Source organism: Helicoverpa armigera, chromosome 9 (genome assembly GCF_030705265.1).
Source record: "Helicoverpa armigera isolate CAAS_96S chromosome 9, ASM3070526v1, whole genome shotgun sequence".
Classification (NCBI taxonomy): domain Eukaryota; kingdom Metazoa; phylum Arthropoda; class Insecta; order Lepidoptera; family Noctuidae; genus Helicoverpa; species Helicoverpa armigera.
In genome coordinates this window covers 9,006,579-9,020,183 of record NC_087128.1, presented here as the reverse complement: position 1 = coordinate 9,020,183, position 13,605 = coordinate 9,006,579, and the positions used below count along the sequence as shown (strand labels likewise).

Here is a 13,605-nt window from a genome sequence, read left to right as displayed (position 1 = left end):
AGTATCCTTCATTCCGTTCTTATCGCGCCTTGATCTAGAATCAAGAAACGTTAATTATCATGCTATCTGAAATGAATGAAAATGTATAATAGCTATTAAGTAAGTCATCTGACTGGTTAATATGGAAACTGAAAACAATACTTAATTCTTATGCAGACAAATTATTAAACAAAAAATAATGAACTTGTAGTAGTGGTAGTGGAATCAGTATGAAATCAAATCCATGGGCGTGTGAGATAAACGCATTCGCGTGTCCGTAGCATGGCCTATGGCATGTACGTGCACTGTAAAACGTCCATAAACCGGGTTTATGGTACCCTACAACGACATTATCGGATTTATGTTCCGTACTATGTTCTAAACCTATTTGCATTATCAATTCGCAACGCTCATTACTTGAACCAATTTCAACGTTTAAATAGTCTGCAAATTAAAGCTTTTGTTAATTTACTTGGCGTTTTTGTTTACTGTTTGTTGTTGCCTAGTACTAAAATACTGGGGTACATGCAAAAGGCGTACTTACACGGTTGCCTAATGCCCAGTCGACTGTTTAATTGGAGCTATCGCACGGTGAATTTCAAATCCAGTTTTTATCGATCGATGGTAGCTAGGATGAAATATTTCCCCGAAAGTGTATTTCAGTTGCTACCCACTGTCTTTTTCATTCGATAAGGGTTCTTCTCAGAATATTCAGCGAGTGGGTATTCATTTGAACGTTCAGTACTTGAAACTCTGGTAGAGATATAAATATAAATGAGGATATAACAGAGATTATAATCTCTGTAATCATGAAATGAGTAATCGAAAAAAATCTAAACAAGTACTTATATGAATCATTACCATATTGCAATTACACCAAGATGATTCATGGAATTATTTCCATAAAAACTATGCTGGGTGACACATAATAATGAATGGTTCAGATGAATACCGTAGAATAAGCGAACCCTCGAGTAGATCTGACTGCTTTATTTGGCAAGTTCCATCGTACAATTCCTTTAAATAACGACACCAACCTGGATATAACTTTACTGTGACCTGCGTTTGACCTCAAACTATAAAATTCCAAACTTTTCTGCGTATTTCATTTGCTTCACTCTCATACTTCGATCGCTATTTCACCCGACTAAATATAAAATTATTTCCTTACCCAGTTTTAAATCTGTCGGACATTTAACTTGAAATCGACTAAAATTAAACTGGATAAAAGAACAGTAGGAGACCAGGGTTATAGTGATACACAATTACAGTAAACATGCATTATTTGAGTTCCTTTCGTAACCCTATAGGGCTATATGGAATTGATATGAAATGGATATGAGTTTTGTTTATACGGAACAAATAGTGCCATCCTTTCGCAATGGAATCTGGATCACTATAAAGTGAAATATTACTTTCCGCCGATGTCAAATATCAACATAATAAGCAGGACCTTTGTCAAATAATGTAATTCCCCCCAATAAGCTGATTCCGACAAGCTCTCCGGAGATATAATGCCCTTATCAATTTAGTTCCGTTCTTACACGTAGCGAGACTGTTGTTATGTCATAGTATAAATGACACAATTCCACGACGAGCCAAATGGTGCATTGGCCTAGTGTCAGCATTTTTGTGATTAATCTTTTGGAATGAAATCCGGCATTACGGCTACCTTTTTTATTTCTCTTTTTAGGTAGTATTATGGAGCCATCGCAACGCGACATTCTTTGTATAGCGTAAAAGTTCACTTTTATTGAATTAATTATTTTTATGCATATAATTTTACACTGACTATGTATTTATCACCAATCTATGTATGGTAGCAAAACTTAATAAGTTTTTTTTTCATTAAAGATTTTTAACATACAAACAAGGAATGTAGGTACTCTTTATCGAAAACAATATAAATAAATTACATTTATGTACACTTAAAGCTTCAATTAGCTTGCAGAGCTGCTCTCGAGTAAATGGAATCGTGGTCATAACACTCTGATTAATAATTTAGTTATAATGCGTGACCTACTTTCTATACATATTTTATACTTTAACATGAAAGCGGTAAAACTGTAAAAGCTATTCGAGTTCAGTATTTATAGCTACTTATATTGCAAGTTAGAAAGCTTTCAAGTGACAAAACAATATTTGTAAGTTACACCGTCTATCGTACGATTGAGGATTGATCTTATTGGGCCTTAGGGAGGCACGTAAAGCTGTTACCAAGTGGCGCCAATAAGGACACATTATAGACATTGAGCACAAGGCTAGGTGACGCTACAGACATCCTTACAATCAATAGAAAACCCCGCGACGTTGTCATAGAAATAACAACCTAATAACAATAACGAAGAGATTGGAAATGACACCCTTATTTATTAATTTTCATTGTGTAATTTACCACTTGGCGTAGCGTAGCAGTCGTAGCCGTAGCGCTACAAATCTGCGTAGCAACTACGCACATTGAATTATACCATGTAAAATGTACATTTTAGGTACTTCTTACTTACATAATAACAATCTTGTTGTAGTTATCTCCCAGAATATACAAGTGGCGAAACTTGGGAAAGTTACAATAAAGTTAGTACCTAGTTACAGCACACTCATACTCGTAAAACTTGGTTACTTTAAGAACCAGAGCTTTTGTCTTGTTATTACGTTGCTACGCAGAAAAAACTTTTTCTTTGAAGTATTTTGTAAGGGTTGGTCGGGTTTTAATTCGTGTACCTCCGTTGATGAACTGTGAATGTTCCGACGTCGCTTACATAATCCTCGCTAATCCGGTACCCGCAAATATGACCCGCTTCGGAGCACAATTTGCCTTCAAAAATAAAATATCCATAGTTTATTATGTCTGTAGGGTTTATATTTTGTATTAATGCGAATATTATACAGGGTCGTGTATTGTTGGTGAGCCCGTTTGCCCAGCGTGTGGCTATGGACATTAACTCCCTGTGGGAGAGGTCAATGTCCGTCAAATGGCGATAAACGGAATAGAATTGAACTTAATTTGCACCCCATTCATTTCATAACTGTCATGAAGCGACTTCCCGGAAAACCCCAGTCACCCTCAGCTTAAATGGCCAAGATCGATTTATTCCCATTTCCGATTTATATGAAACTGATCCTTTTTTAAATATTTTAGTAAGTAAATAAATTATTATGTGTTATTAATACATAACTTTATTAACACAATGAAAATAATATAAAAAAGTCAGTTTATGGTCATACATATTATAATTTTATTGGCTCTCGTAACTTTTACACACGTTGTTAAGCGGTTCGTTGTTTCCACTAACGCAGACATAATTTAATCATAACGTTAACAAAAGCACTCGCTCATACATTGTGCTATGAAAATTAAGTATTTCTATGTAGTACTTCTAAAGTTATTTTTTCTAAAGTTATTATCCTCTTTCTCTGTTTTCTAGAAGAGGCATGTTTTCAAGTTTATTTCCATAAATCGGCAGTAGCAACAGAATTCATACATTCGATTCGTACCGACTGACTGCATAAATTATCAGCTAACAGAAAAATGCTTATGTCAGTTAACAATGGAAGGTCATTTCTCAAACTTATGAGTCAGTGTCTACTAACATATTATGTAAGAAATACACGCGGACTTAATAAAAAATAAAATGTGTGATCTGCAGGCTTCTACAGTACTAATTACGGCCACTAAAATACTAGGGCTTGATAGTCGTAATAGATCGTGCCTGCAGCTAATTGGTAATCGCTAAGCACTTAAGCAGTCAGGTAATTTTCCGCAAACTCCCACATTTAAGCTTAACAAAGGGTGAACCATTACTGCAATCGATATTATCGCAAGTATACCTACTTTAAATTGTGGGAACAGACATGTTGTGGAATTCCTGTACGTTTTGTTTAAGACATTAAACGTAGAATAATATTTTAAGTGCTGTTGGGTTAATTATGTATTTTATAGGTGCATGTACTCATTTTATAAAGCAAATACTTCCAGCGAAAGAAAATATAATCAATTGAAAATATTCTAGCACCTAGAGGAAAAATAAAATGCTAATGCTTTATTCTAAACCGGGGCGTCGTCCTCAATGAAGCAGTCCGCAGCCCCAGGGAGATATCTAATTTTCCTTCCCGTCCTTAACTTTTCTCCCTGATACAGAACACAATAAAAATACGAGTCGTCGCCAGTTTTCATTCGTGACGTGAATTCTTCACGCGTTCCCATTTAATTCACAACACAACACACAACTGTGGCATAAATATTCAGGCTGTGCTTGGTATTCATCATAATCGTGCGATTCATTTACATGTTATTATGTGTGGATGAGAGATGTGCCAACATGTCGCTCGTGGTGGACGACCGGGCTCGTGCACTTAGGGTAATTACGTCATTACCACATTCACATACATTTCTTATTGCCGACGTCCACGGTTATTCATCTATGACGTATTTATCACTATGCACAGCCCACTTTTAATCGAATTGACTGATTCATTATGCACTTGTTGTTTGTTATCTCTAAAATTTTCGCTATCTTTGTCATAACAAATTATCTTTATCTTGTAAAGCGCTCTTAAGTTGTTTATGTAAAAAGTTTGAGGACATCTATTGATTACGAAGTGCTGCCTGATCATGACAAGAAACTTCGTTCCTTCTTGATTTTAGCCAATACATCAAACAAAGATTTTATGTAAGAACACAAAGCATCGAGTTTCCGTTCACGTTCCATTGCGTTTCCTCAGGAATAGCTTCGATAAAATTCATTGATTGTGTTGAGAAAGGAGGGTAATGTACTGTGAAGCGTAACTTTGAATTTGGTATTGTCATGGTATTGCAGTCACGTTAAGTAAACCCAAATTGATATTGCCTCCATTTAAGCCGTATTTCCTAAATCGTTCTGGTAATCCTGTGTAGCTACTTAGGTTTGTGTAATTTTCACCCGAAACAGTTCGTAGTTTTGATACATAACATACGTAGAGAAGCAGCCTAATGACTTATATACCTCATATTAGTACTGAAGCTAGCTGAAGCCTACGTAGTTGGCCCCATTTGCAACTCCATTTCAGTTTACGTATAGGTACCTATTTCTAGCAGTTGCGACTCTCGCAGAATTAATGGATCACGTTTTTACTTTGGTGGCGGCGGGCGGCGACCTTTTTACTCTACGAATCGAATCGAAAGTAGAAAGTGGAGCCAGAATAACGAAACGGATTAAACTAATGACATAGATCATGTCTTTAAAATCCTTATTTGCATATTTGTGCTCCTGTTTGTTTTAACTGTTCAAGCTAGCCTTTCTTTTGAGCTTGTCTTTATAATAGAATTTTCATGTAATGCCTTACTCAGACCGTCGTTCTAATAAAAACTGTGTGAGATTTGTTCTCGATTTACAGTGACAACAGATTTAATGGTTGTAGCTTGTAGTCTAGACGGGTGTCGTTAGAATACGAGTAACGTTTATTAAACAACACAATGGTATCGTAGACGTCAAGTGTATTATCGGCTGGTCGGACGATATCGGTTATCAGGCTAATCTGATTAATTGGTGAGTCATGATGTGAAGTGTGGCTCGACCCAGGCACGGACGTCCTCCTATCGCCACAACCGCATTCCCGACCCTGAACCGTACTTTGAGTTATCAATGTGCCCGATTCGGCAACCGATACGTCGTTGGGTCGTTTTCAAAAAAATTGTAAAAAACAGATATGAAACAGATAGGAAAGCTATATTGTTATAACGGAAAAGTAACAGAGACGAATTATTAGGGTCAGTATATAACGACGCACTTTTAAAAGAAAATAAGTAGATAGTAGTATTCGAATTGTTCTCTATAATTTCGCTGTCGTCCACCTGGTGTTAGTGGCATATTGCCTGTGAAGAAAAGAAAACCTTAATACATAAATATTAAATATTCTAAAACAAACCCCACAGCAATTCTTATACCCGAACTAAAGCCATTCGTAGGTAGGTAACTATCCCAAACTTATCCCATTATAAAACATGATGTTACCTGCAAATATCGATTGTAAAAATGTATATCGATAGAAAACATTTTCAAGTTTTATATTTTATTAGTGGATTGATTTTTATTTACTCTGTTCATGTCGACTTTTCGTAAAGATACCTTTATAAAATTATAAAATTTAAATAAAAGTGGTAGGTTTGATTAAATACGTTTTTATCTCGGTACGTACACTGTGAACAAACCTTAACCGTTCATATCTGTTACGTCACAGAAAAAAGTAATCGATATGATAACCGATATGAATAAATTGCTTGTGTCTAATCTAAAAAAAATCTCTTTTTCAATGCTAATTCTTACTTTATACGAAACTTGTATAGTACAGTGATAGTGTCAATATACATTTATTCTAAGCTGAGTTATAAAACAGTAAAAGTACTTACCGATACTTTAAGTCTCACAGTAATAAGTAACTTTTAATTGTCGAATAATCACTGCACCACAATATTTCGTGCTTGTTGCGCTTAACAAAATTACCGAACATTTTTGATTCGTCGATTCTTTTGACAGTTCAGTTGCTAATGTTTTAGGTAAAATAATTTTGATAACTACTACAAAAATATTAAAAATTACTAATGTAACAGACAGGAATAACAGAAATGAAGTGAAATCAAGACTTGCTTTAATTAATTATTCCTGAATTCTGCGTGTTATATTTCATGATAATTTTAGCAAATTCCTTCAGGTTCCACAATGCTCTGCTAAGAAATCAATTATTTGTCAGTTAAAATACTAATATTGAATAATAAAATGTTTTCTAAATGTCGCGCTAAGAATGTGGACACGCATTGCTTATATGAAAACAAATGTTCTACGTTGTAGTTTTCTTTTAAAATTAATCATTCATTGAGGATTATGGGGCGTTATTTTTGTTTTTCATAATGCTGAAATAAATGTTTATTCTGTTTTAAGAGTAATTAGCTAGTAGCTATTCTTTAAAAAAGAATAACTCTGTTGGACGTTTTAATATACAATTTTTTTGAATATGGCCCCGTTACAAAATGTTATTAGCATAAAATACATTATTTCGAATAAAAACTGATAAGAATTTTCCATCCGAAAGCGTGTTGCTGCGTTATTTTTTTAATATGGGCGAAGGGAAGGAAAATAGCAAATTCAGCACAACAAAAACATGAACGATAAAAAAATTAACTTGCCTGAATTTCGCAAGGCAAATACGAGCCTGATGATGATATCACGTTTAACAATTTACTCTTGGTTCAGTTCTCGGTTAATAATTTATTCTTTTGAATAACTTATCAGACTTTCCGGTGATTCAATACTGCTTATTGTGTTTACCGATTGAATCCTGATAAAATGTTTTCACGATGAATCGCCCTATTCACTTCAAATTATCGTTTTTACTGCACTTGTAGCAAATAAATTTCTCTAACATTTCTCTTCCGTGCACTTAGTTTAACTAGCGAGAGCATTTGTTCTGTGGTTGGACCATAGCCAGTAATCTCCCTAAGGCAAATTTAACTCTGAACATGGCCTGGACTAGCTATCTTAACCAAATGGCTTAAACAAGCTTTAAGCCGGTGTTAATTGTTTTCAACTTTTAACCCAGTATTTTTCTCCGAGCGTTTTTGTCGCCCATTGTCTCAAATAGTAAAATGAAAATAGCATTGTTTGTTTTTATTTTTCATTGCCCTCCGCTTACTCTTAATTAATGACAGGGGAAAGAGGCGCGAAGAAATGTCAGTCAGCTAATTAAGCAGGGTTTGTATATTTAATGTTCGCCAACAAAAATGATTTCCTTAATTAAAGTGGCATTTTCCTCAAACAAAAAAATATATACAGAAGCTTTTTGAGGGACAAGGTCGTTTGACTTACACCATGTCTACATAAAACTTGTCAAGTGAGCATATTTTTGAATCAGATGTTTGCGCTTGCAGCCTTCATCGTAAATGGGTAGTATATACAGGAATAGAATTTATATTATAGCATAGAACCCGTTTTTATCATAACTGTTAAAAGTTCTTGCTGTAAGTTTTGTGATAATATAACATACCTATCTTGCGCGAATACTAGCCCCAGTAGCTTAGGTCAGGGTGTATCAGCTGGCTCGTTGCCAACAAACCAACGTCGCGCCGCCACGGCTAGACTTCTAGACGTTCAAGTCTGATACAGAGATAAACGGCGAACTGCACTGCTACAGAAAAAATAGCCCCATCGCCCCAACCTGATGAGTAGGTAATTAACTTCGCGCTGAAAGATGGCTAGTCAGGCGACGTTAAAGAATTAATGACCTGAGACAAAATGCTTTGTAAAAGCTTGGAAAATTATTATACTCAAATGAAATTTCGTGAGCGCATTTTTCTTATAATTTTTCATTCTTTTTCTGCCTTACGCCATAAATTTTGAACGATAAGGTTGGTCACAGCTCATGAATTATAATGTTCTTCAAACAGAGATGCTTGCCTCTATCACAAATACCACTGAAGGTATGTGGATAAAGATTTTGACTCATGTCTTGATAAACACGTGCGGTTTTATCAAAGTAGAAACAAAATATCAATTTACATAATTCGAAATGAGGTTTTATTTCTCACGTATTCCAACAATCAGCGCTGCGGTAAAGAAAGCTTTATATCATTGTGTTGATAAGTTATCAGCCTGATATGATATCTTGTCATAAACACTCTTGAGAAGTACAAATAAACAAATCTTTCTGTTTACACTTTTATAAAAAACAACCTACGCTAGGTTCTAAGAATATGATTTAAATGATCTACTCCCACTGTTAAGGTACTTCAAAAACATCTACGCATTCCCACGCCAATATGCTTGCTTGAAGCAAAAACAACCTTCATAGGCGTGGGCAATTTTTCGCTTGCTAGGATTTGCGCAGATAGTAAACATGTTTTTATTGCCTCCTCAGGTTGAAGAGATACGAGAGATGATAGACAAGATTCAGGCGAACGTCGAGGAAGTGAAGAAGAAGCACAGTGCCATCCTATCAGCACCGCAATCAGATGAAAGTAAGTTTCACCAAAAAATGAAAAACTTCTTTGACTGTTTAGTTTCTCCAATGCTCAAAATGTACGTATATAAAAATGTAAGTATAAACTACCTCGGGGGAAATTGCTGTCATATATTTTTGCCCAGTAACAAAACTTGAGGTAGGTTGTAATGCATTCGCTGTTGTACTTATCCAAGCTGAGAGATTACCCAGCTGGAATGAATGAAGTAATGAGTGGTCGTAATGACAGCTCTTAAGGGTCTTATTAACTCTCATTAAGTCATGACGGGCTGCCAGGCGAGCCATTGTGATCGTATTCAGAAGAGCGTAAATACATGCGTTTATGTCGTTAGGCTGTATTTTATGTCACATTATGACTATAAACAATACAGCGATCATCTTAGCATTCATTTAGTACTCGGTTAGTGCTATCAGCCTCCGCAAATACACCCGCTTATTAAATCAATCTCATTTTATTTATAGAATATGCGAAAAACCCACGTATCTGAAAGTTTATCATCTAAAAATAAATATGTTTCTCCATAAACTACGCCATGGTTATCGGTATTGGTGTCTGTAGCTATGCGTGGGCAGGAATCAAGTTAGCTCGCAGAATACCCACACACTAATTGAAAGGGCGAAGTTGGTGGCATTTACGTAGACGAGGGGGCGGTCTGCCTGTCTGCGTTCATGGGGGTACTTCAGATTAACTGAAGCTGCTATTATTCTAGAATCGTGACATTTCTCTTTCAGTTATTGTTGACGTCATTCAATAAAAGCACTAACGTCAAAAACTTTAGCACACATTTTAACATTTTGTTATCCTGTTTCCTGTTAAACGATCAATGCTATCGTTTCAATGTATTGTAATTACTTTAATCAAACGTGTTTGTAGTATAATATAACTTTGTAATGTTATGTATTTCATTTTTCATACTAACGAATACCGTTGGAAATAGTTATAATTCTGAAACTAAAATGTTTTCCTTCTATTTATGGTAGTCCAGTGAATTACTGGCGATAGCTCTGTTGATTTTGTTGAAAGATTACTTCGAATTTATTCAGGTGACGTTGGCTCGACTTCAAATACCTTACTCGCTTTACCCTCTTCATATTTTGTTTTAATTACTTAGAATTCCTCCGTGCCTTTCGCTGGAGCGTGAGAGGTTTACTGGATTGTAAAAAATACACGAAGATCTTGGAAAATCGAAACTCTTACCCTTTAGGAGTATATATCCTGATTTCATAAAAGTATGTGGCTATAATATTTAAGGGTGTTAAAGTGTTATAATATCAGCTTTATGGAAGTCGACCTGACAACAAGGGACCCTCACCAGGATCGTCACGAATAGCCACGATTAGCCATTGACCCGACCTAAATAGTCCCGAATAAGCCACCGGTGTTGTCGTTAATATCGAACAAGCACACGATAACAGTTTATATGTTTATTGTTATAAAACGATCCAATTTGTAACCTTTGAAACTTTATAACGAGACCTTTTCACTCCAAACTTATTCATGCGTTAATCAGTGAGCGTTTAATACGATTGGCTTTTTCTATTTAATGTGTTTGTTTTATATCTAATGCTACGTTTAAACAAATCAAGGCAACATGGAGTGGAAGGAAAATCTCAAAGAACGCCTTGTTTTAATATTCCCGAGATACCCGTGGGAACGTATGTTGCTCCATTTATTTCGCATCATGCGCGCATTGCGCGGGCGGCAACCTCTGTGAGTTGTATGCCCTGTTATCTGCATACATTTGGAAATATTAAAATATTTCTACAATATCAAATTCATAACAAAGTTAATATGCTAATGTCGCCATAAATATTCGTATAAACTTGCTAAAATATTGCGAACATTTTATATGAAAGTTGGGGGAAAATGAACTTGTCGGCGTGTGTAAGAACCAAATAAGTCATGATTGATGGTGTGGCTATGAATGAGTTGTGTGCTCAGTGAATGAAATCGATCTGTGAACGAGACACGCTTAACTGCAGGTGATACATGGACGTCACCCTCCGTGCTTTATCGCGTTAACGAACCTTTACATTTCCCGACACTTTTAATTACGACATACGCTTAAAACCTTGTCGCAGTGTCGTTAGTTACAAAAAGTAATCTAGCCAAAGTAATTACACACTCAGAATAAAAAGCGGTTTATAATACGTAGGTATGTAAAACAGTAATTATATTGTGTTTACACTAAACAACCTTCCCGTACAGTACTGAAACAATTAAGTATTCCATCCACTTAAGATTCCACTAAGTTAAACCTATACAGAAAGCAAATTCAGTTTCGTGTTACCTAGACGAAGTAACCTATTCATTAAATATGCGAAATAAGGACCTAGACTGGCTACCGAAAATAGGTTGAATTATTACTTTCTATAAACTTGCCGACGTCTAGGTAAGAGAACCTATTTAATATTTCCCAAAAGCTACTGAATAGAAGGATCAACTTGAAAGAATCGACGATAGGAAAAATTGGATTTTCTTTTAGGAACATTTTTTGCGTTGTCTACACGGAACGGGCCAGGTAAATTATTTCAATGGAATTCTTTCTTCAATGAAAAAGAATTTAAGAGATATTTTTTGCGCCCTGCATGAAATTGTTTCGCTATCTAGCTAGCAGCGTAAGTGTAGTTTTAACTTTAATAGCTAGGATATTACAAAAACACACCATTTTATAATTTTAAAACTGTAAGGTGTATGCCCTTATTATTTCATATTTTCTAGAACTTTGGCTACCTTTTTGAAAATCAATACTTAGGTGTACCTAATGCAAAATAGTGAATATTTTGCTGATGGATTTTTCAACTTCACTGATATTGTCGTAGTAGCATATTCGCATTTTACTCAAAGTGACTAGTTGCACATTTCAATATCAGTTATTTGAGGCAGTAGGATCTTCCCACAAAAATAAAAAGTAAAATATAATGCGCTTGTTCTTCTATCACTAAGTTCACATAATTTTTATAAGCCAAAGTTATTCAACTAGAATATAACCCATGAACTCAAAAATTCACAAAGAAGCGGCTAAATGCTGCAAAAATGACCCGGATTTTGAGCTTGAAAGAGATGCGAGCTGAGGCGTTAACTATCTGAACATAATACTAGGCACCGGCAGGTGATAATACCCCACGAGGGACTCCGCTCTAAAACAACATTGTCGGGAAGTGCCTTCCACGCGACAATTTGTATATTGCGCCATATGTTTATTCAGCTATCCCCTCGAAATTCGGGATTCAACTAAAAGCTAACTGAATATTCAGTTTACACAGCTACGTACAATGTATTTGCGCGTTTTCGAACGCGAACGCTAAATAGATTATGCAAATAGGCTGCGAATTAAGCCAAATCCAGTGCACCAGGGATTTGCCGCAGCATATGAAAGCGTGCCCAATTATCAGCGCCTTTTTACTACAATTTTTCCAGTTATCCATTAGCTACAGTTTGGGTAAATATTCAGATCCCCCACTCGTTCGAGGAAGTGCAATTTCCGGGACGTGATACACAGGAAAAGTCGTTATGGTGATGCCTGAGGAAATCGTTCCGGTTCCCGATACTGAGAGACTTCGTATGAAACGAACATGATATATGTTTGAGATATGGTTTAGCATAAGCTATTTGGAAAGAGCGAATGACATTTCAAAATAGTTTTACAAATGGCATTCATCAAGAAAAATGTATGTCATTATGATAGATAAAAGAAGCACGTCCTAAACTAATAAAACAGCAAGATAATTTTCGCAGCCATTGGAAGATGACAATCCTCTGTCGTTATCTCTTGTCTTTATTATGTTTCCAATACAGTACCGACCGTTTACTTATCCCATGAACTAAACTGCTAATTGTATTGCTCCCCTCTAAGCAGCTATTAGACGGGATCGTCGGGTATTAAGTCGATTAACCTCTTGAAGAAACGTGCTCACGTAGAAATATCACGTAGGAACATTGACTGTGATTGATATCCAAATAACTGCTCGTACAAGATTTTCGGGTCGCGGTCTTTATTGATTGTTTATTTTTAGTACACCTTTGTGTTCGGTTGACTCTTGGGATTCCTTAGATCCAATTAAATAAAACGGTAGACTTAATTCCTAATCGTTACTGAAATAAAAGGGAACACGAATTGTTCTCGTACTAATTATTTAATTGATTTCTTAATCCACATGCCTTATAAATAGACGACTTTGAACACCTCATCTTCGGTAAAAACCTAGATACATGAAATCATATGTGAATGTGAAAGCAATAGATAGTTATGTGTAACTGGAAATCATACCCACATATTGCACACTACACAGATAGATTGTATTAAATATTTTTCTAGCCGTGCAAAACCAGTTTCTGCTTTATAAAACTATCGATCGTTATGGCGAATTCGATTACTGGTCAGACAATTAGAGCGCCCACGCGGCACGTTCTCATTCACACACCAAATTATTATTATACGATTTCTGAGAGAGATGATTTATTTTCGTGATAACTGACATTTAGAACATCTTTTGTTAACATTTACTGAATGAATCCTATTTAATGTTACAGAAACAAAGCATGAACTGGAAGATCTCATGGCTGACGTTAAGAAAACTGCCAACAAAGTCAGAGGAAAGTTAAAACGTAAGTGAACTTTGTAGCTAAGCGTTAGT

At 35.7% G+C, this 13,605-nt stretch overlaps 1 protein-coding gene across 8 annotated transcripts in view; it reads left to right on the top strand.

Annotated features, from left to right (window-relative positions):
- Positions 1 to 13,605, top strand: part of LOC110372597 (syntaxin-1A) — a 41,629-nt gene that overhangs the window by 14,756 nt on the left and 13,268 nt on the right. For all 8 annotated transcript variants that reach the window (XM_021329410.3, XM_049839193.2, XM_021329414.3 and 5 more), the window contains exons 3-4: positions 8,866 to 8,965; positions 13,502 to 13,576. In XM_021329410.3, coding sequence (XP_021185085.3) covers positions 8,866 to 8,965; positions 13,502 to 13,576 — 175 coding nt within the window. The remainder of the gene's footprint in view (positions 1 to 8,865; positions 8,966 to 13,501; positions 13,577 to 13,605) is intronic.